This window comes from Lepus europaeus, chromosome 3, assembly GCF_033115175.1.
Source record: "Lepus europaeus isolate LE1 chromosome 3, mLepTim1.pri, whole genome shotgun sequence".
In the NCBI taxonomy this organism is placed as follows: Eukaryota; Metazoa; Chordata; class Mammalia; order Lagomorpha; family Leporidae; genus Lepus; species Lepus europaeus.
The window spans coordinates 161215767-161239637 of record NC_084829.1 but is presented as its reverse complement, the minus strand read 5'-3'; the positions used below and the strand labels follow the sequence as shown (position 1 = coordinate 161239637).

Below are 23871 nucleotides of genomic sequence, written 5' to 3'. Positions count from 1 at the left end.
TCCACTCCTCGGGCCCAAGCAAGCCTGGTGGCCAAGCCTGACTCTGACTGGGACATATGTCACCTACAAGTAACTGCAGCTGCCAAGTCACAGGGCCTGGGTGGGGAGGGGTGCCTAATCCTCGCACAGAGAGGGGTGCCTAGCTGTGGACGGTAACACCATTTCATGAGATGAAAGGTCACCAAGACACAGTCCCAGCTCCCAACTGTGCAGTGGACCTCTCCGAGCACCGCAGGTGTGGGCGCCCCAGACTCTGCCCCTGCCCATGCCTTCTCTAACAAGCACCCCACCACACACACACATGCACAGTGTCTGGGACAGTGGCCACCTCCGCACACGAGCCTTGCCACCGAGCACGTCACTCACCCCGCACGTGTACTGTTACGTGCCAAGCTGGGACTGGGGCCGGCGCTGTGGCGCAGTGGGTGGAGCCACCGCCTGTGATGCCAGCATCCCATATGGGCACTGCTTTGAGTCCCAGCTGCTCCACTTCCAATCCAGCTCCCTGCTAATGGCCTGGGAAAAGCAGTGGAAGATGACCCAAGTGCTTGGGCCCCTGCACCCACGTGGGAGACCTGGAGGAAGCTCCTGGACTGGCCCAGACCCAGTGGTTGCAGCCATCTGGGGATAAACCAGCAGATGGAAGATCTCTCTTTTCTCTGTCTCTGTCTGTGTCTCTGTCTGTAACACTGCCTTTCAAATAAAAAATACATCTTAAAACAAATCTCCTAGGGCTGCTATTCCAACCCTGTGCCCAAGGAGGGGCACCCAGAGGATGAGGCAGGAATTGGAGAGGCCCTGGAAGATGAGGTGACGCACACGGTGGTAGCCAGCAAACGGCAGCATTTACCAGGAAAGGAGTCCTGGGAAAAGTGGGCATCTGCTGGACCATTCAGCCCTGGGCCTGGGTGTCCTTGAGATTCTATCCTGGGAGAGGGACCTAGGCCAACAGCAGAAGCTGGAAGCAACAGCGTAAACAGGTTCAGGGCGACCCTAGCACTGACCCGGCAGTATTTATTCGAGTCACCAAAATGTGAGTAACTGATTCAGGCCACGCTTACCCCGGCACAGCACCATACCAGGACCCTGCTTTGGCTGTGGTGTGGGAGTTCAAGCTCAACACCCACACCACGGGCCAGTATTTCTCACTCACGGCAAAGGACAGATTGCACATCATTATGCTTTGTGGGAACTCAAGGACCTTTACGATAGAAATCTGTGGTTTGGCCTAAAACATAACTGAATCCAACTATTATCAAGATGTCTTAAGCTGAAGAATAAATCCCTATCTAGTCCCGGTCGGGGTGCCGGATTCTTTCCCGGTTGCCCCTCTTCCAGGCCAGCTCTCTGCTGTGGCCCAGGAGTGCAGTGGAGGATGGCCCAAGTGCTTGGGCCCTGCACCCCATGGCCAGGAGAAGCACCTGGATCCTGCCTTCGGATCAGCGCGGTGCGCCGGCTACGGCGGCCATTGGAGGGTGAACCAACGGCAAAAGGAAGACCTTTCTCTCTGTCTCTCTCTCACTGTCCACTCTGCCTGTCAAAAAAAAAAAAAAAAAAAAAGGAAATACTTCACTTTTCTGCTTATTTTTAGAGACAGACAGGCTCTCTGTGGAGACGTTTGTTTGAAAAACGGAAAGGATCCCAAGTGTGCGATTTACAGGGTGCGCCTGGGAGAGGAGGTCCCCCTAGAGAGCAAGGAAGTGTTCAGAAACCACCAGCGCTGGCGGGGCTCGGAGAGGCAGCCAGCGTCACGTGCCCAGAGGCGCTGGTGAGGATACTAACCAGCAAAGCTGCGGAGCATTGAGACCTATACAGTAGGCCTAAACCCAGGAATTTGGATTTTTAAATGGGGCATTACAAAACACCCACGGAGCTGGCTGGCCACTTTTGGAGGTTGTAGAGAAGCAATCCATCATTTCTGAAAAGATTAAGAAAGGATGATGTGTGTATTCTACCTTTCCTGTGTGAACCACATCTCAGGGTAACAAGAGCAGACAGGAGAAGTTCGCCTTTTAATCTAAGTATCCTAGCAATAAATGAAGAAATTAGGATAAAATCAGACTATTTTGCAACCCCTGATGAGTGGTGATCAGCCCAGGCAATGGTTTTCAGTGACAGCCAATGTCCCCAGAGAAGTGGGGACGGACACTGGGTATGTTTCCATGGAGACAGGTGAAGCCACAGATGAAGCAGCCCCAGCCGAAACACCAACCCTGAATCCAATTAAACGCTGGATGGCGCTGTCCACGGACAGGAGCATGGTGAGGCATGCCGGGAGACAGAATCACCACCATTCAGACTTCAGCAAAAAAGTCCTGGGATCCTTCACTCCCAGAGCACAAGGAGGGGAAGGCGAGCAGGAACCCCTGGATTTCAGAGCTCTGAAGAGGAGGACCAACAAGCGTGCACACTTCACAAGGCTCCTAGGCTGCAAAACACCACCAGCCAGTCAGGGAGCCGGCAGCCAGACTGGACATGGAGAAATTTGGTTATTTTTTTCTTAGAACAATGGTATTGAGTTTTTTTTTTTTAATATTTTTGGTGATATAAACCACAGCCCTTCTACTTTGCTCTCATAATAGCTATACATAATAAACTGTTCTCCTACCTGGATCCATGGGTTGATTATTTGTATACAATGTTAAGGGCCCATGGATATTTCTTGTTATTCAGTTCCACCTTTGTGCTCCTATTTTGGGATAATGTACCACATGATGACATATGATGGCTGCGATAGGTCTCAGTGAGTGGGTAGGAGAGTAGGTGGAGTATAGGAAAAATAGTATCAATCATGAGCTGGCCACTGCTGGCTCTGGGAGATACACACCAAGAGATCTATTAAATGATTTGTTCCATTTTTGGAAAAAAACAAAGTGAAAACTTATTAGAATAACAAAAACAGCACCTCGAAACAGCTTTGGTAGCAAAATGCCAATGCCAGAGTAAATCCCCTAGGAAAATGGAATTCTGGCTTCCAACCTGGCTTTTCAGTGGGGACATCTGTCTGATTGCTGAACCCAGAGTTACTTGGAAGGGGCTGGCAATCAGCCTAGTGGGTGAGTGGCTGGTTAGGACGCTGGTATCCGTGTCGGCCGGTTGGGACGCTGGTATCCGCGTCGGCCGGTTGGGACGCTGGTATCCGTGTCGGCTGGTTGGGACGCTGGTACCTGTGTTGGCTGGTTGGGACGTTGGTATCCGCGTCAGCCGGTTGGGACGCTGGAACCCGTGTCGGCCGGTTGGGACGCTGGTATCCGTGTCGGCCGGTTGGGACGCTGGTATCCGTGTCGGCCGGTTGGGACGTTGGTACCCGTGTCGGCCGGTTGGGACGCTGGAACCCGTGTCGGCTGGTTGGGACGCTGGTATCCGTGTCGGCCGGTTGGGACGCTGGTATCCGTGTCGGCCGGTTGGGACGCTGGTATCCGTGTCGGCCGGTTGGGACGCTGGTACCCGTGTCGGCCGGTTGGGACGCTGGAACCCGTGTCGGCCGGTTGGGACGCTGGTATCCGTGTCGGCCGGTTGGGACGTTGGTATCCGTGTCGGCCGGTTGGGACGCTGGTACCCGTGTCGGCCGGTTGGGACGCTGGTACCCGTGTCGGCCGGTTGGGACGTCGGTACCCGTGTCGGCCGGTTGGGATGTTGGTACCCGTGTCGGCCGGTTGGGACGTTGGTATCCGTGTCGGCCGGTTGGGACGCTGGTATCCGTGTCGGCCGGTTGGGATGCTGGTACCCGTGTCGGCCGGTTGGGACGCTGGTATCCGTGTCGGCTGGTTGGGACGCTGGTACCCGTGTCGGAGCGCCTGCATTTGATTTCCAGCTTTCTGCCTGAGTGCAGCCCAGGAGGCAGCCGGCGATGGCTCAAGCAGTTAGGTCCCTGCCACCCACATGGGACACCTGGATGGGGTTCCTGGCCCCCTGGCCTCAGCCTGGAGGGCATTTTGGGGAACCAGGAGATGGGCTCTCTCCGGTCTATCCATCTCTGTCTCTCAAGAAAGACTTGGCACGCACTGGACTCCACAGCTCATCCATGTAGACTCTGAACTTTGTACCTGCTGCAGTGACCTGTGGCCCTCACGGACGGGACAGCAGCTCCGTCGGCCCATGTGAACCCACAGAACGTGTGACAGCAGGTGCTGTGGGGTCGGACCCCAGTCTCCCAGCAGTACTGACTGTGCCTGCCTCATTGGCATTTTATTCCATGAATATCAGCACAGAGAATTTTTCAACATTCCTATGAGCCTTGATTTAGGGTCTTCTATACGCTTGCCTCCGGGACCGTGGGTACAATATCTTCAGGATACTACTAAATAAACATCCAAAATATTCATTCGGCTACTAAAGTTGAATACAAATGATCGTGGCTTTGGACCCACGGCCGAGGCATGAGGGCTGGGACAGCGCAGTGGGATCTTATTCACCCAGAAAAGGAACACTCAGCTCAAATGTATATATATTCAAAGGATGACAAAATCGACCAGTGTCGCCAGTTAAAAAAGATGATTTTTTCAAGCACACATTTTATGACCAACCTACTTGCACCATGGGTAAGATTTTGGGTTGAACTCTTTGCCACCCACTCTAAGAAAGAATCCACGTGGTTCTGACCAAGTTCTGGGGACTGGGGGAGGGACGATAAAACCAACAAAACCTACTCTTATCAGAGCATTCATACCAAAACCTTTCTATCCAACCAAACTGAATGTTACCAGGAAAACAATGCTGGCAGTCTCACGTGCTGCCAGGTTTAAATCGAGGGCCATGGGTTCTAAAAATTCTCATATTTCAGCTACAGCAATCGCTCGGCTATTCCATGTTCTTACCCTCTACAGCTGAAGCACTGCTGTGTTTCTTCGCACGCTCTTTGCTAATTATTCAGAGGCTGCTTCAGCTGTATGTACAGCCGCACATATATGCTGCATCCTTCACAGGGCAAAGAATGAGCTCTTCGCCGTCTCCCACCCCCAAATGACACAGAAGCACCCAGAACGGTTTGGCTGGAAAGAAAGGGAGAGAGGAGGAGGTGGGCAGGGCAAGCCCTGTGAGTCTTAGAGACTGAACTACTGCATCGGTACTCGAGCTCTGGCTCAAATAAATAATATCTTCAAGATGAACTTTAAAAACAAATCTTTAGACCAAACTGCATGTCAAGAAAAGACACCTCGTTTGTGCAATCAAGACGAATCGTAGTGTCACGGGGCCTGCTGTGAGCCAAGTCTAACAGCTCAGGGAACTTGGGTGCAACTTAAAATGTGGACCGAAACGATCAACTGACCTGGCCTAAATCGATCGAGTGAGGGGCCCGGGAGCACAGCTATCATCACTGTAAGACGTGAAATGAAATAGGTGACACAGAAAGGAACTGACCCACTTTCTCAACGCTCCTCATTGGTAATAAACAAAATTACCTCCGAGTAATTGGGCGAGAGGTACTTCCCGTTGCATTTAGCAATCTTCCTGAGAATCTTCAATGCTTTATCTCCCTCCTTCCGAGTGATCAGCCAGCGGGGAGATTCGGGAACCACCCTGGCAAAGATCAAGGCTTTCTGAGTTATGTCCAGGAAACGTCGAAACTACAAGTTTACGACTTGAGCTTTTCTATCAAAGTGTATTTTGCAATTGGAGACAAGTCAGGGTTGATAGTAAGCTCTTGGAAATGTAGGTTATCTTTGCCGGCTGCCTCGTCACTGTCTCTACCGATTCCCACATTATAGTTTTGGGGACATTCACTGTGAACTTAGACTCGACAAACTGTTTTTCATTACAAGATCATTTTCATTCTCACCACCTGTTGCACTTTTAATTGGCAAATTTATGAAAATGCTAACCTGATAACTGGATCATTGCTCATAAAAATTAATTGATTGTACACTGCTCGTGGAACACCAGGCTATCCAGAACTGTATCTTTGATCACATTTATGAAAAGAATTGGGATTTAGTGAATATTTAGGAAAAGATTAAGAACCTAGGGCCAGCATCGTAGTAGGTTAAGCTGCTGCCTGCGATGGCAGCATCCCGTGTGGGTGCCTGTTTGAGTCCTGGCTGTCCACCTCAAATCCAGCTCCCTGCTGATGTGCCTGGGGAACCAGTAAAGATGGCCCAAATCCTGGGCCCCTGCAACCCACATGGGAGACTCAGATGGAGTTCCAGACTTCTGGCTGACCTGGCCCCAGCCATTCTGGAGAGTGAATTAGTGGACAAAAAATTCTCTCTCTCTCTCTCTCTCTCTCTCTCTCTCCCTCTCTCCTTCTCTCTCTCTCTTCCTCCCTCTCTCTTACTTTGCCTTTCAACTAAGTAAATGAATCTTCTAAAAAAGAAAAGAAACGGCCGGAGCCGCGGCTCACTAGGCTGATCCTCTGCCTTTGGTGCCGGCACCCCGGTTCTAGTCCCAGTTGGGGCACTGGATTCTGTCCTGGTTGCTCCTCTTCCAGGCCAGCTCTCTGCTGTGGCCCGGGAAGGCAGTGGAGGATGGCCCAGGTGCTTGGGCCCTGCACCCCATGGGAGACCAGGAGAAGCACCTGGCTCCTGCCTTCGGATCGGCACAGCGCTGGCCATAGTGGCCATTTGGGGAGTGAACCAACGGGAGGAAGACCTTTCTCTCTGTCTCTCTCTCTCACTGTCTAACTCTGCCTGTCAAAAAAAAAAAAAAAAAGAACCTGGTCTTTGTATACTGATTTGCTCATATATTAAACTTCAATTACAGGAATAATTAAAACACATTCACGCCAGTAGAGTCAAACGCATACACTGGTAGCTTCTTAACTTCATTTTCAGAGCCAGTGTTGTGGTGCAGCAGGTTAGGCCACTGCCTCTAGCACGGCATCCCACGTGGGTGCTGCTTCCTGTTCCAGCTGCTCCACTTCTGACCCAGCTCCCTGCTAATGGCCTGGGAAAAGCAGCAGAAGATGGCTCCAGTGTTTGGGCCCCTGCCACCCAGGTGGGAGCCCCAGATGAAGCTCCTGGCTCCTGGCTTCGGTCTTGTCCAGCCCTGGCCATAGAGACCACTTGGGGAGTGAACCAGCAGATGGAAGCCCTGTCTCTCTGTCTCCCACTATCTGTAACTCTGGCTTTGACTAAATAAATACATCTTTTTTACAAAGCCCTTAATTTTCTTATGCTCTTAACATTTTCTTATTCCTCTCAGAATTCTTGAGTAATATTAATTTGCTTAACAGAACATACAGTGAAGTGATTTCATTGCATTTAATTTGTATATCAAAATACTGGCAGATATAATGTGTTACCTTATAGTTTTCATAAAGATATTGCAGAACCACAAAACTTAATGCAACACTCGCTCTAGAGTTTTGTTTGGGAACTTTGTTATCTTTAGCGACAACTCTTAAATCACCAGTAAATAACCTCTATAAATTCTCAAGTCCTCTAAAATTCTCAAAGTCTGTGGCCATTCTGGAAAGTTCCGAAATCTCCCTCAGTGATTCCATGTTGGCTCGGATTCTGCATCTCTGTGCAGTAAGCACACACACAATGGCCCAAACCACCTTACCAGTAATACAGGAGGAAGAGGAAGTTGGGCAGCGTTATGGCTAGCTGGATCCCCTGCCAGCTGGGGATGAAGTAGGCGACTCCAGGGAGGATTATGATTCCGAGGGTGAAGAACATTTGAATCACGATTCCCACAATCCTCCTCTGCTTGGATCCTACTATTTCGGTCACTGAAGGAAAACAAACAGGAGAGGTTAGGAATTTCCAAGAGCGGCTCCAATACAAATACGGAGACATCCACCTGCTCTCCCCAGGGCCTGCGAGGACACTGGAGCCCAGACACGGAGGCCCCACTCCTGCAGCTGCACTGGGGGAGGCGAGCTTTCCACCACCCTTACATGCCCCCCCCCACACACACACACACCGTGACCGACCAGCACTTGCCAAAGAATACACGTGTTGGTTTTAGGAAAGCTCCACTGATGACTACTTTGAAAGGTATTTCTAATAATCCAAGCATAACTACAGCAAGCTGGCTACACCATTGTAGGTTTTAGGAGACTCAAGATGGACATCAGATTCTATGAATACTTTCCATCATCATAAGACAGTTTCAGTTAAATGATAATTCTCTCTAGGTGTTGGACTTTTCATGTATGTGATGTTTCTTTATAAGTGATACAGGAAATCTCATTCTTGGGGTTCTTTCCCCCTCTGCCCCTTCCCAACAATTGGCCTCTTCTGTTCTGACCGTCCTGGAATGGGCTGCCTTGTTCTTGCCCTAGGATCACAACTTTGAAAATCCACACAGGCTTGGGTCCCCTTGTAGCCTTCATGGTTCAAAGTTATCCCTTCTGCTCCAGCCAGAGACAATAACCTCTCCCAGCCCTCTCTCTCTCTCCTCCCGCCCACAAAGCAGTCTTCCAAAGGTCTCCAATGTGCACCCAGCTTGGGGGCTGCATGAAGCCACGGAAGACTGTGGAAGCCCAAAGGGCTGGGACAACAGTCAGGGACAAACATCCCCATCTCCCTGGTCGTGAGCCCACTGTGACTTAGAGTGAGCGACTGCTGCTGGACTGGAGCAGAGCCGAGGGAGCAGCCAGCGCTTTCCCAACTACACGAGCAAAAAATAAGGGGACTTTTTCCTTCTCTCTCTGCGCTATGGGAGACAGCAATGGCTCACAGAGAAACGTCTCATGTTCAGGAGCTACCTGTCTCCACCACAGTAAAAGGCTCTCCGCTTCTGCGGCAGGAGGAGAGTTAAGGACCAACCTCAGCGAGCACAGGAAGGTCCGCTCAGCTGTAGCACAGTGCGCACCACACAGCTGCACAGTGTTATTTCAGGGCCAGTCCTCGGCTCAGCGGGCTAAGCCACTGCCTGCTACACCATCGTCCCACGTCAGAGTGCTGGTTCAAGTCCTGGCAGCTCTGCTTCGGATCCAGCTCCCTGCCAATGCACCTGGGAAGGCAGATGATGGCCCAAGTGCTCGGGCTTCTGCCACCCATATGGGTGACCCAGATGGAGTTTCTGGTTCCTGACTTTGGCCTGGCCCAGCCTCAGCCATTTGGAGAGCGAACCAGTGGGTGAAAGATCTTTCTCTCTGTCTCCCTCTGTCATTCTGCCTTTCAAATACACTTTTTTTTTATAGGCAGAGTGGACAGTGAGAGAGAGAGACAGAGAGAAAGGTCTTCCTTTTGCCGTTGATTCACCCCCCAATGGCCGCTGTGGCTGGTGCACCATGCTGATCCAAAGCCAGGAGCCAGGTGCTTCTCCTGGTCTCCCATGCGGGTGCAGGGCCCAAGGACCTGGGCCATCCTCCACTGCATTCCTGGGCCACAGCAGAGAGCTGGACTGGAAGAGGAGTGACTGGGACAGAATCCGGCTCCCCGACCGGGACTAGAACCCGGGGAGCCGGCAACGCAGGCGGAGGATTAGCCTAGTGAGCTGTGGCGCCGGCCTCAAATACAATTTTAAAACTCCTTTTAAAAATGTTATCACAAGGAGCTACTGAAATTTGAATAAAAATGAGAATATAATAAAGCAAAGCCGGAAAACATGCTAACTGAATGGGAGCCCTCAAGAGTGGTTCCCACTGTGTCTTATGACATTGTCACCTTCGGTTCCCGAAGTCGTGTGGCATTCGAGATTCTAAGGCAGCCCACATGCTGCCCCAGCCTTGCTGGGAGGAATCGGTGCAGCCACAATGGCGCCTCCCTCCCTGACTTGGAGAGGATGCAGGGGACGGCTGATGGCCGGCACTTAGCTCCCCTGGCCCAGCTCTCAGATGCAGACGGAGGGGTAGGGACGTCTTACCAATCACGTAGCAGGTCATCCACGTCCCCTTTCCAAACACACCCTGCAGGAAGCGGAAGACCACAAACACAGGGAAGTTCGGTGCAAACGCCACCACCACGCCGGTGATGCCAACGCCGAGGCAGGATATTAAGTAAGTGACTCTTCTACCGTACCTTTCGGAGAAAGAGAGGAGAGGAGGTCACCTTAAACATTTGCTTAATTCAGGGAGGAAAAAACATCATGTCAAAGGAAGTTGCAACTATGGAAAATGTGTCCTCTGTAATTTTGTTATTATAAAGTAAAGGGTTGTTGTGGTGAGGTGAGTTAAGCCACAGCCCGTGACATGGGCATCCCATATGAGGGCCGGTTCCAGTCCTGGCTGCTTCACTTCGGATCCAACTCCCTGCTGATGTGCCTGGGAAAGCAGCAGAGGATGGCCCAAGCACGTGGGCCCCTGCAACCCATGTGGGAGATTTGGGTGGAGTTCCAGGCTCCTGGCTTCAGCCTCGGCCATCGCAGCCATTGGGGGAGTAAACCCGATGGAAGATCTCTCTCTCTCTCTCTTGCTTGCTCTCTCGCTCTCTCTCTGCCTTTCAAATAAATAATAAAATGAATCTTTAGGGAAAATAAAGGATTGTTGAAAATCTGCGTTCCGGCAAAACCAGGGCAAATCAAGCACGACTCTGTGAAGTGACAACATTCACACATGTGAAGCAGAGAACGCACCCTCCGTGGCTGCTCCTGCCCTAAAGATGGCCTCTCCACACCTGCTGCTAATGTGTGGACGTCGCAGTCTGTGGCCTTCAGGAGGTTTGGGTCTGTGCAACTTTTCCATAGAATTCCCACAAGATTCCTACAGCATCTTGCTTGAGCCCGCAGCGTAGACTTGGGGGCGACCTTTGTTGATCTGGATTGAAAAGACTTCATGTTTTGGGGAACGTCTAGGTTCACAGCAAAGTTTGGACAGAAAGTAGAGAGAGCTCCACAGACAGCTTCCCCAGCAGGTCGACATCCACTACGAGAGCAGAACTCTCTCAGAGTGGATGAGCCTAGGGCTCCCTCGCCCATTCCTCGGGCAGGGACACATCAGGGCAGCCTGCAGAGTAGCTGCACGGCCCCACGCAGCCCTGCACTCTGCGCGTTCGTCAGCAGCGCTCACCTGCAACCCCTGGTATTTTTCATGTCCCCATGGTTTTGCCTTTTCAGGATGTCATAAAGCTAGAACCACACAGGTGTAGCCCTTCAGCAGGCTTCTCTCACTTAGAAACATGCAGCTAAGCTCCCTCCACACCTCCTTACGGCTGACACTCGTTTCTCTTTAGTGGAGAGGACATATCATTGCCTAGATACACCACAGATGACTGACACCTCCTACTGTTAAACCACGGATGGCTGTCACCTCCTACTGTTACACCATAGGTGACTGTCACCTCCTACTGATATGCCATGGGTGACTGTCACCTCCTACTGTTACACCATGGGTGACTGTCACCTCCTACTGTTACACCATAGGTGACTGTCACCTCCTACTGTTACACCATGGGTGACTGTCACCTCCTACTGATATGCCGTGGGTGACTGTCACCTCCTACTCTTACACCATGGGTGACTGTCACCTCCTACTGATGTACCATGGGTGACTGTCACCTCCTACTGTTACACCACGGATGACTGTCACCTCCTACTGTTACACCATGGATGACTGTCACCTCCTACCGTTACACCATGGATGACTGTCACCTCCTACTGTTACACCATAGGTGACTGTCACCTCCTACTGATATGCCATGGGTGACTGTCACCTCCTACTGTTACACCATGGGTGACTGTCACCTCCTACTGTTACACCATAGGTGACTGTCACCTCCTACTGTTACACCATGGGTGACTGTCACCTCCTACTGATATGCCATGGGTGACTGTCACCTCCTACTGTTACACCATAGGTGACTGTCACCTCCTACTGTTACACCATGGGTGACTGTCACCTCCTACTGATGTACCACGGATGACTGTCACCTCCTATTGTTATACCATGGATGACTGTCACCTCCTACTGTTACACCATGGGTGACTGTCATCTCCCACTGAAGGACATGTTGGTTGCTCCTAAGATTTGGCAATTAACAATACAGCTGCCATACACATCTCTGTGCTTATTTTTGTGTGAATGTAAGCGTTCAGTTCCTTTTGTAAATATTGGGGAGTGTAATTGTGTGACTGCATGGTAAGAGCATACTTTCGTTATAGGTGGTTGTACCGTTCTGCATGGCCGCCAGCACAGAGAATTCCTACTGCTGCACATCCTTCCTGGCAGGTGCTGTTGTCGGCGTTCCCGATGGTGCCATGCACTTGGCATGCAGTGGTATCCCTTGTTGCTTAAATATGCACTTCCCTCGTGATATGGGATATGTTTTATATGCTTATTTACTATCTATATATCTTCTTTGGTGAAGTGCCTATTAAAGCTTTTGGACCATTTGTTAAAAGATTAATTTATTTGAAAGGCAGAGTGACAGGGAGGTACAGATTTTCCATCCAATGTTTCCCCAAATACATGCAACAGCTGGGGCTAGGCCAGGCCAAACCCAGGATCCAGGAGCTCCATCCCAGTTTCCCATGTGGGTGGCAGGGACCCAACTACTTAGGCCATCATCCACTGCCTTCCAGGTGCATTAGCGGGTAAGAGGATTGGAATCAAAATAGCAGAGACTCAAATCAGTGTTTCAATATGGATGCAGGTGTCCCAAGTGTTGGCTTAACCCACTGCATCACTAAACCTGCCCCTGGACAATTTTTTGAGTCAGATTTGTTTCTTATTGTTAAGTTTTAAGAGTTTATTTGTATGAGGCTGGTGCTGTGGCATAGCGGGTAAAACTGCCACCTGCAGTGCCAGCATCCCATATGGGCACCAGTTCAAGTCCTGGCTGCTCCACTTCCAATCCAGCTCTCTGCTATGGCCTGGGAAAGCAGTAGAGATGGCCCAAGTCTTTGGGCCCCTGCACCCTTGTGGGAGACCCAGAGGAAGCTCCTGGCTCCTGACTTCGAGTTGGCACAACTCCAGCTGTTGCGGTCATCTGGGGAGTGAACCAGTGGATGGAAGACCTCTCTCTCTCTCTCTCTCTCTCTCTCTCTGCCTCTCTGTAACTCTTTCAAGTAAACAAATAAAATCTTTTTAAAAAAAGTTATTTGTAAATTTTGAGTGAGTCTTTTATCAGACGTGATTTGCAAATATTTTCTCCCAGTCTGCAAGCAGTTTAACCCACTGCACCACAACACCGCCCCAATAAATTGCATTTCTTTACAAATTCCTCAGCTTCAAGTATTTTGTTATAGCCACGTCAAATGAACTAAAGCAACTCCCAAATTTTGATGCATCCTTCCATGCATAGCTGAGATAACTTTCACTGGTCATGGTCTGTAACTCATTTGATATATATTGGGTTCTTTTTTTTTTTTTTTTTTTTGACAGGCAGAGTTAGACAGTGAGAGAGAGATACAGAGAGAAAGGGGGTTCTATTTCACACTGTTTTGTTCAGGAGTTCTGCATCTATGCTCAGGAGAGACATTAGCCTGTACTCACTTTTCTTGTAATGTCTTTAATTGGTTTTGGTATTAATGTAGTGCTGGCCACACAGAGTAAGTTAGGACGTATTTCCTCTGTTTTTCTCTCCTGAAAGAGCTTGTGAACAATTGATATTTCTTCTCCAAGGGTTTCACCTTCCAAATTGACGGGTTATTAATTTTGACTCAATTCACCTAACAGTGACGGTCTGTTCACATTGTCCTCTTGTTCATGTGTGAGTTTTGACAGATTGTACCTTCGAGAAATGGATCCGTTTCATCTAGATTATCACATTTGTGGCAGAGTTGTTTGGAGTGTTCCTTTATTATCTGAAGATTTATTTTACATTTGAAGGAAGTTGCAGAGAAAGAGAGTGAAACAGAGAGTGAGAGATCGTCCATCCACTGGCTTACTCCCCAGATGGCTGCAACAGCGAGGAGAAGCCAGGGGCCTGGAACTCCACCCAGGTCTCCCACGTGGGTGGTAGGGACCCAAGCTCTTGGGCCATCTCCTTCTACTTCCCCAGGTGCATCAGCAGGAAGATGGACTGGAGGGGAAGCAGCTGGGACACGAACGGGGTCCGTATGGGATGCTGACGTCACAGGCAGCCGCTTGACCCGTTACGCCACAGCACCGGCCCCACACCCACTGCGTTTCTCACCGTGTGCTGTCTGTGGCCCGATTCTTTGTTCCTCTTTTCTCTTTCACTCATTTTCTGCCTTTTTTGGTTTCAGCTGAGCTTTTTACAGGCCTTCATTTTATTCCTCTCTCTTATCATGTCAACTTTAGTTCTTTTTTGCTTATTTTTAGTGCCATCAATAACAAAATAATCCAAATTTCTCACTTCCTTTGCATCAGTGCTATCATTAATTTCACTTATACACAGCATACACAATATCATTGTATATATAAGCAGATACAATGAAATATATTCTTGCTATCATTATTTTGAGTAAGCCGTTACCCATCAGGTCAATTAAGGGTGAGAAAGACAAAAATGCTGCTTATTTTATCATCACTTATTGCTGCTCCACTGCTGTTCTTTCCTTAATCTGATGCTCCACACCCCTTTCCATCTTTCTGAAGAAGCTCTTTACACATTTTTCTTCTAAAAGATTTGTTTATTTATTTATTTGAAAGTCAGAGTTATACAGAGAGAGAAGGAGAGGCAGAGAAAGAGAGAGACAATCCATCTGCTGGTTTTCTCCCCAACCAGCTGCCAATGGCCAGAGCTGCACTGATCCAAAGCCAGGAGCCAGGAGCTTCTTCCAGGTCTCCTACGCGGGTGCAGGGGCCCAAGGACTTGAGCCATCTTCTACTGCTTTCCCAGGCCAGCAGAGAGCTGGATCGGAAGAGGAGCAGCCGGGACTAGAATCCACGCCCATATGGGATGCCGGCGCTTCAGGCCAAAGCTTTAACCCGCTGCGCCACAGCACTGGACACTCTTTCCACATTTCTTATAAGGCAGGTCTACTGGGAACCAATTCTCTCAATTTTATCCAGGAAAGCACTTCACTTTTGAGAGGTAATTTTAGAGTACAGTACGGGTTTTTGTAGGTGGGAAAGTTTTCAATATTTCACTCCATTCTCTTCTTGCTTGCGTGGTTCTGAGAACTCGGTATGTTTTTCATCGTTGATGGTTCTGTATCGTGTACTCCCCCCGGCCTCTTTCAAGGTCTTCTCTTATCTTTGACCTTCTACAGTTTGACAACCCATGCACAAATGTACTACTGCTTGGCGTTCTCTGACTTTGCTGGATCTGGGTTTTGGTGTCTGATAAATTTGGGGGGAAGTTCTCAGTTAGTATTAGTATTTCCCTCTTCTGGAACTTCTACTATGCTTCCATTTGTACCCTTTGTAGCTCTCCTGCTGTTTTTTGTTTTTTTTTTTTTTTTTTTTTTTTTTACAGGCAGAGTGGACAGTGAGAGAGAGAGAGAGACAGAGAGAAAGGTCTTCCTTTGCCGTTGGTTCACCCTCCAATGGACGCCGCGGCTGGCGCTCCGCGCTGATCCGATGGCAGGAGCCAGGTGCTTCTCCTGGTCTCCCATGGGGTGCAGGGCCCAAGCACTTGGGCCATTCTCTACTGCACTCCCTGGCCACAGCAGAGAGCTGGACTGGAAGAGGGGCAACCGGGACAGAATCCGGTGCCCCAACCGGGACTAGAACCCGGTGTGCCGGTGCCACAAGGTGGAGGATTAGCCTAGTGAGCCGCGGCGCCGGCTCCTGCTGTTCTTATTCTTTTTTTTTTTTTTTTTTTTTTAATTTTCAGGCTTCTTTTCTCCTTGCTTTTTCCCTCAGTCACGCCCAGTCTCCCAGTGAACCCGGTTAGCGGCATTCTTCATTTCTATGGTGGTATTTTTTATTTCTATCACTTCCTTTAGGTTCCCATTCCTTCTGAGAGTTTCCACCTCTCTGTTGCCACTGCCCAAACCCATTGGCGTTCTGGACCCAGTCCCCACGGTTCTTCCAAATTTCCAGCACCCTCGCCCCACGTGGCTCAGGCACTGATGCTGTCTCCTCAAACCCTGCCTTTTCCTTGTCGTGTGCCTTGCAATTGTTTTCTTGGTAGGTAAGTGTGATGTTCTCAGCACAAGGAGGAGCTGTGGACGGGTGGTAAGGTACATGGGAGGAGGAAGAGGCCTACAGCCCTGTGGTTAGGGCTCCCCCCCAGGAGCAGGTGCCTCTGCCACTCAGACAGGCAGGACCCCTCCGCGGCTGGATGCCTTTCTAACCCTGGCCACTCAGAGAAAGTGGTTCTTTCCTGTTCCCCACCCTCCCCTGGAAGGAAGTGTTAGGGGAGTTTTCTTGCTATTCTTTCTGATTACCTGATAGAGCTCCAGGAGGTAAAAACTCACAAAAACGTGGCCCCCCCTCCCAGGAGACTTGTTCTCCGAGCCTCCAGAACTGCCGGATGCAGTTGGGGCTTTCCCACCCACGGTGGTGTCTGCTCGGGAGCCGCGATTCTCTGTATTTGCCCGGCTTCCTCTCTACCCCAGGCGCAGCAGGCTGCCTGGGACCTCGCTTCTCTGACAGATCCCAGGAGCGCGGTTGCATTTTCAGTTTGTTCAGCTTGTTCTTGTGAGGACTGAGTGGTGACTTCCGGGCTCCTTAGATGTGGAAGTCCAAGGTTTCGAAATTCATTGTCTGCCTTTCCTGTCCTGGCCAGTAGATGCTTGGAAATAATGTTCAATTATTTCCTGTGCTTTCCTTCCAGGATGTAAATCACAGATGTAGGAGAGCAGGAGCTGAGAAAAGACCCCTCCCCCGGCCAGAGGCCGAACTTCTCCCACCGTGGCCCTCGGCCCAGGGCTGGCTCACAAGGGCGCCTGTGTGCACAGGTGCTCCGTCCTGCCTAGAACCCAGGAAGTGGAATCCCTCACTCCCTTAGCTGGGCAGCTTTATGTTGGAGATGGGTTTATTGACTGTTAGGGAGAAAAACACAGAAGACACAGAAGAAACAAAACCTAATTTAAAAATTGCTTAGGAACAATAAACACAAAACAGAAAATAACTATTTGGAAACATAACTCGGTTCCCAATCATGGCCACGTAAGAGAGAAAGTGGTATGCAGGGGCGGTTAAGAGGAAAGATGAAATTTGAAAGGAATAGTGGGGAAAGAGGAGAGGACACTAACACCTTGGGGGCCGGTGTGGTGGTGTAGCAGCGTCAGCATTACTACATGGGCACAGGTTCGAGTCCCAGCTGCTCGGCTTCCGATCCGGCTCCCTGCTAATGCGCCTTGGAAAGCAGTAGAAGACGGCTCAAGTCCTTGGGCCCCTGCACCCACGTGGGAGACCCGGAAGAAGCCCCTGGCTTCAGCCTGGCTCTGTGCTGGCCATTTCAGCCATCTGGGGAATGAACCAGTAGATGGAAGATCTTTCAGGAAACATAGAAGACTCCTCGAATATGAAAGGATGGTGAGAAATTAATTGCAGGGAGGAGACAATGAACTGAGAGAGAAAGGGAGCAACCAAAACAAACCGAAGCTTCTCAGCGGGAGGGACTGGTCTGGTGAAGTCGGATCTTCAGGGCTACAGGGTGTGCATTGTTTTATTGCTGACCTCACTCACTCACCACCATATGCACTTCTTTAGAAGGGACCCTATGCACTACTCGCTGAATCGCACACTTACAGGGACCCACACAGGGCTGGCTGGAGGGACCACAACACTGGGCCAGATACGGCCAAGGGCCCGGGATTTCTGTTCTATATTCCTTCTACAGCGTGGAAAGAATTATTCAGTCACCACATGTATTTTCATAATTACAACTGGGATAGAGAGACAGTTAAACAGGAAGCCAGGAACCAGCAACAGTATCAGAAGCAAGGTGGTCACATAGAAAGCACAACTTAATTGAATATACACACTCCTGTTTGCCTTTGGCTACATTTATGAATATAAAATGATAAAACTCCTCTGATGGTTTTTGGAAAAGCCCTTCTTCACAGAATTATAAAGCTGTAGAATAAAGTATGATTTTTTTTAACAAGGTGCAACACATTTGGATTGGGCCAGTGTTAACAATGAAATTTACCCAACCCAACCAGTGAGCTGTCACAGATGCACACGGACTGGATCCTGCCGCATCCAGCAGGGACGCCCGTGCACCCAGCAACGCCGTCACTACCTGGTCAGCCCGTGTCCACTCGAGTCCTTCCAGGCCCACAGACGCAACTGGACCTCCTCAGACGGCAGTGAGAAGGTGAAGTTGCAGAAGGCAAAGAACCAGGCAAAGCAGCAGGTGCGATGCCAGGGGAGGTGGAACCAGAATCCCTGTTCCAGAGCCACCGCAAAGCCTTTCCCAGCGGCTGACGTGGAGCGCTCCCTCGTGCACGGACCCCTTGTACTGCAGCCGGAAGACGGCTTCCGCCCCCTTACCCACCTGTCCGCTGCGTAGCCCAGGGTGAACGCTCCGGCCAGGAAGCCAAGGTTCAGGATGGCTTGAGTGAGGTCCAGCATCCACGCGTTGACACAGACAAGGTCAAACTGGGAAAATGAAGAAAAGAGACGTGGAGACGTGGGGATGCTTATCCTCAAAACGGCTCATCTCTGAACACACCAACGTTTACACACGGCGCTCACATGCACCTTAAATAAGGTGCACTCTGGAACGGGGCCACGGGCATTCTTTACATCCAGACATGATAGTTTCTTTGTCACTTTAAATAAGTGCAAAGGATGTAATTTCTGGTACACTGTGAATACTGATATTTTAAAATAAGGTCACACCATTAGGTATATCCAGTACCATGGGAATACCACAGTCACGGCACACCTTCCATTGTCTAACAGGATATAATTTGATATCAATCTCATTTCTCTTTGATTGCTTTATTTTCATGCCCACCTACTTTTATCCTATGTGATAGATTTTATGTGGAAAATATGCTTCATTGATTTTATTGATTACCTTACCACGCTTCTATATACAATAAGTTATGTATACGAATTGACATTTAAGTTTTAGATATTTGTTGGGACAACAGTCTGTTAATATCAGATATCTTTCTGATTGGGTTATAATTAGTAGTTTAGGCCATAATTGAAAAGCAAAACCAGAGACATCACAAATCATGAGAATTAATGGTTTCCCAGGAATAAGGTTTGTTGGAAATGTACCCGTCCACTTCCAGACTACAGGCTGGAGGCCAGGTAGCCTCTCAGTGAATGCTATTGAGTGCTAGGACCAGTTAGGACCCAATGTCCATTCTATCCTCTTTTTAATGTTTCCAATTTACAGTCTGAGAAACGTTGTCTCCGTAAGTGAATTAGTGGACATGGAGCGGGGTCTGCAACACAGTAGCGCCACTCGTCTTTCTCAGAAGGCTGAAATTCACACAGCGATCTCTCATCAAATCATCCTTACCTTTCTATTAACCCACACATCACCTCAGTCCCCCGTGTCCTGACTGTAAGGGAAGGAACGGAAACCATCGGACTTACAAAAGTTATTAAATTATCAGTCAACTGCGCTCTTCGTACCACAAATGGTATTTCAAATTCTCCCTCGGTTTGGTACCGTGCAAACCAATGCATCATGCAGTTCCTAATCTTGCAATCTGGGAAAAGGACAGGTTCGGAAAGAGACCTACGTCCTCCCTAGAGGACTGTTCTTGGGAGGATCCGCTCGGGGAAAGAGGACGTATGTGGGAATCTGCAAACGGATCCTCTTAGGATCCTCCAGAGCTCAAGAGTCTGTGCAAAGCTTCAAACCAGGTGCTGCTCCCAGCTGGAAGCCCACCGTGCCAGACTGTGGCAGGAAGAGAAATCCACGCTGTTGGAACAGCGACGCTGAAGTTGCCTACATGTACACCCAGAAGCCAGCTGTCACATTTATTTATACAGCACAACTCCTGGGTTCTGCAGTCAACGGCCCCCACCTCCCAGAGCTGCGAGGAAAGTTCAAGGTCGTGGTCGCTGGCCCGCTGCACAGGAGCCTGGGAAGACGAGTCGAGAATAAAGAAGTAGAATGACTACATAAATGCGCGACAGTCGCCGATGTCTGACCGTAGCAGCTTAACCGGACCTTCGTCATCCGCTTTTGCTTCTCAAGGCACAGTTGCATCCTAAGTGAACTTGTAGATGGTTATTTACCCGCAATAATTCCCCACTGGGATGAACCTGCAGGGAATGACTTGCATGAAGGCTCATAAAACTTCAGAAAGCAAGGCCGGCGCCGTGGCTCAACAGGCTAATCCTCCGCCTTGCGGCGCCGGCACACCGGGTTCTAGTCCCGGTCGGGGCACCGATCCTGTCCCGGTTGCCCCTCTTCCAGGCCAGCTCTCTGCTGTGGCCAGGGAGTGCAGTGGAGGATGGCCCAAGTGCTTGGGCTCTGCACCCCATGGGAGACCAGGAGAAGCACCTGGCTCCTGCCATCGGAACAGCGCGGTGCGCCGGCCGCAGCGCGCTACCGCGGCGGCCATTGGAGGGTGAACTAACGGCAAAAGGAAGACCTTTCTCTCTGTCTCTCTCTCACTGTCCACTCTGCCTGTCAAAAAAAAAAAAAAAAAACTTCAGAAAGCAAACGAACCATTTCAGCAGCTGACAAAACACAACAGTCTCCAGAGAAATGGATTAGCCTGGGTCAGACAGAGGGACACACACAGGAGAATCCACTTTGCTCAGTTCCACTTCTAAGACTTGTTTTAGCCACGAAGGGGCTCACGGACGGCAGAGCAGACCCTTCTAGCGAGCTCCGTCAGCTGCTTTTGAATTGATCCAGTTAAAACAGATGAGCTCGTTCACTTTCCATATTTCATATTAAGATAAATTGAGAATAAATGTCCATACGGCCAACGCTCGGCGATGGCCACACCTGGGCTGGACATCACCTGCCTGGCTGTGCTTTCTACACCCCGGGGGCTGGTGGTGGGGAAACCTCATTTCCCAGGTGCCTTTGCCAGCAGGAATCTGTTTAGGCTCCAGCAGCAGGGAGCTGGGGCAGGAGGGAGGCGGTGAGGACCCGGCCCTGGCCTTGGCAGCAGCTCCAGCTCCAATCCTGGCAGTGGCAAGCGTTGCCAGTGGCTGCAGGAGGTAGCCAGTGCTTGTACCCACTGCTCACCTGCATGGGCAAAGGGCAGGACCCCACAGGTGCGGCAAGGCAGAGGTTGGCCACCAGGAGTCTCTGTAAGAGCTGCCCTCCCTGGCCCCTCACCTCGCCTTCCTTTCTAGCCCTTCTAAAACAGCGCAAATCCAATCCCTTTATTCAATCCCTTGCTGCTTAAAATACCTACTCTGGTTTTTAGTTGCATGACAGGGATCCTGTCAGCTTGCGGAAGTACGAAGTAGACAAACAAGTGATCTGTCTTTAAGAGAAACACACACACGCACACACATGCACACACACACACACATACACACATACGCACACACACGTACACACATACATATACATACGCACACACATATATACACACATACATATACACACACGCACACACATACATACACATATATACACATGCACACACATACATATACATACATGCACACGCACATATATACACACATACATGCACACACATACATATATAAACACACACACATATACACACATGCGCAGGTTTCCAGTACAGGGAACGCCGCAGATGCAAGCGTTCCAGAGCACAACACCGACTGCCGCACACACAGCCACGGCCCAGGCCTCGGCCTCTGGGGCTGGAGCTTCCTCGCCCCCTCCCACCGGCTCGCTGCCTGCTGCCACGAGAGTCTGGTGTTGAAGGAGCCGTCAGCAGGCACCGAAACCTGGGATTTTGGTAGGCAGAGGCTGGTTTCCTGAAATAAAGCCCTAGAAGCTTCCGGCAGCTCCTAGAGGGACCTAAAACCAACCCGCTGTTGATGAGAGGTCACTGTGAGTCACTGAAAATTCACCTGCTCAGATCAAAGACAGCACAGGTCCCCACATGACGGAATCCGCGTGGAACAAGTCAGACATCCTGACTCTGCTCCATATGCAGGAACATTGTAAAACTTTTAAGATGCTCATAAAACCATGTGTTCTCACTCTGTTATTTATTAATCTCCAAAGTCACTTCTACACAAAGAGCACCGCTCACCTTGGCAGGGTGGAAAGTCAGCCCGATAAAAGACGCAAACAGTTGTTCCCGCAATGCTAAAAGCACTGCTCGGCTTCATTCGCGAAAGTACAGCAAGCCAAGCCTAACGAGATATTCTTGAAGGGTTCCCAAGGAAGGGCTGCTCTTAGCTCCTGCTGGCTGTTAAAATCCCAACAGGTATGATGTTAATTTGAGTAGTGGTAAAATACTAAACAAATTATTGTTAGATACTTGTAAACGTGAAGGTGTGGTTTCTAGGGGCCGGCGTCTCACCTAGCAGCTAAGACATCTGTGCTGGGGTCGGTGCTAGGGCACAGCAAGTTAAGCCACCACCTGTGACGTTAGCATCCACTGTGATACCAGCACCCCATGTGGGTGTCAGTTCGAGTCCCAGCTGCTCCACTTCTGATCCAGCTCCCCGCTAATGTGCCTGGGAAAGCAGGAGATAGCCAAGTGTTTTGGCCTCTGCACCCATGTGGGAGACCTAGAGGAAGCTCCTGGCTCCTGGCTTCTGCCTGGCCCAGCCCTGGCCATTTCAGCCATCTAGGGAGTGAACCAGTAGATGGAAGACTTTCTTTCTCTCTCTCTCTCTCTCTCTCTCTCTCTCTCTCTCTCTCTCTCTTTTTCTCTGTAACTTTGACTTTCAAATAAATAAAACACATCTTTTAAAGAAGGACATCCATGGGGGTCAGCGCTGTGGCATAGCAGGAAAAGTCACCGCCTTGCAGCACGACATCCCATTTGGGTGCCAGTTCCAGTCCCAACTGCTCCACTTCCAACCCAGCTCTCTGCTCTGGCCTGGGAAAGCAGTAAAAGGTGTTTAAGTCCTTAGGCTCCTGTGCCCACATGGGAGACCCTGAAGAAGCTCCTGGCTCCTGGCTTCAGATCAGTGCAGCTCTAGCCATTGCAGCCAATTGGGGAGTGAACCAGTGGATGGAAGACCTCTCTCTCTCTCTCTTTCTTTCTCTGTCTCTCCTTCTCTCTGTGTGTAACTCTGACTTTCAAATAAATAAATAAATTTTTTAAAAAAGACATCCATGCACCATACTGGTACCTGGCTTTGATCCCCAGCTCCTGACTCCCCTGCTCCCTGCTGGTGCAGACCCTGGGAGGCAGCAGGGATGGCTCAAGTAGTCAGGTCCCTGCCACCCACGTGGGAGACCTGGATAGTGATCCTAGCTGCCAGCTGTGGCCCAGCTCAGTCCCACCTGCTGCAAGCATTTGGGGAGTTCTCTCTCTTGATCATTAAAAAAAGGTATAATTTCAAAATTATTCTTAAAACTAGATCCAAAGAATATCACCAATAGATCAAAGGTAAACAATAAGGTGAAAATGATGCAAACATGTAAAAGGCTTGGAAACTCAGGGGAGAGGGTGGCGACTGCTGCTAGGCCACAGGGAATGGGCCCTGGCCACCACCTGGCCACCATGTGCTTGCACAGGCTCTCACGGGACAGAGTCGGAGATCGGACGCCACCACGGCATTAGGCTTTAGCCATGAGCCGTGAGAAGCAGGGCTCACTCACAGATCTCATTGCTCCGGGAGAAAGGGCAGTCCCTGAGGCACTTCTACACACCTGGTTTAATTTTCCAAGGACAGGCTGTGTCGTGGTCTTGGTGCAGTGTGTGCAGAGGCTCGTGTGCCAGAAGCCCCGGTCCCCGGCGTGATGATGTGCAGGGGGTGGGGCCTTTAAGAGGTGGGGCCCCGCCATGGGCAGGTGCCTGACCCTAGTTAGTGCCCGTGAGCGTGGGCCTGGCAGCTGCAGGGCTCTGGGCCCCGTCTCACCCTGGGCTTCCGCACCTGCTCCTGCCACTGTCCTGCCACCCGACCAGGAGGCCCGCCCAGAGCCCAGACAGACAAGGCCACCTGGTCTTACATGTGGAGCCTCCAAAACTGTGATCCGAATACACCTCTTTGCAAGTAGCTGGCTTCAGGTGTGCTACAGCCACCGAGAGCGCACTAGTCACAGACGCTGTGAGTGAACTATTCCTGACCCGCTCTTAGCCTGA

General features: G+C 50.3%; 1 protein-coding gene across 1 annotated transcript in view; it reads right to left on the bottom strand.

Moving 5' to 3' along the window:
* The window catches only part of SLC22A3 (solute carrier family 22 member 3), a 100854-nt gene that overhangs the window by 35652 nt on the left and 41331 nt on the right, over positions 1–23871 (bottom strand). The window contains exons 2-5 of the mRNA XM_062187778.1: positions 18189–18292; positions 9757–9911; positions 7504–7672; positions 5403–5520 (exon numbers count right to left, since the gene is read on the bottom strand). Of these exons, the coding sequence (XP_062043762.1) occupies positions 5403–5520; positions 7504–7672; positions 9757–9911; positions 18189–18292 (546 nt within the window). The remainder of the gene's footprint in view (positions 1–5402; positions 5521–7503; positions 7673–9756; positions 9912–18188; positions 18293–23871) is intronic.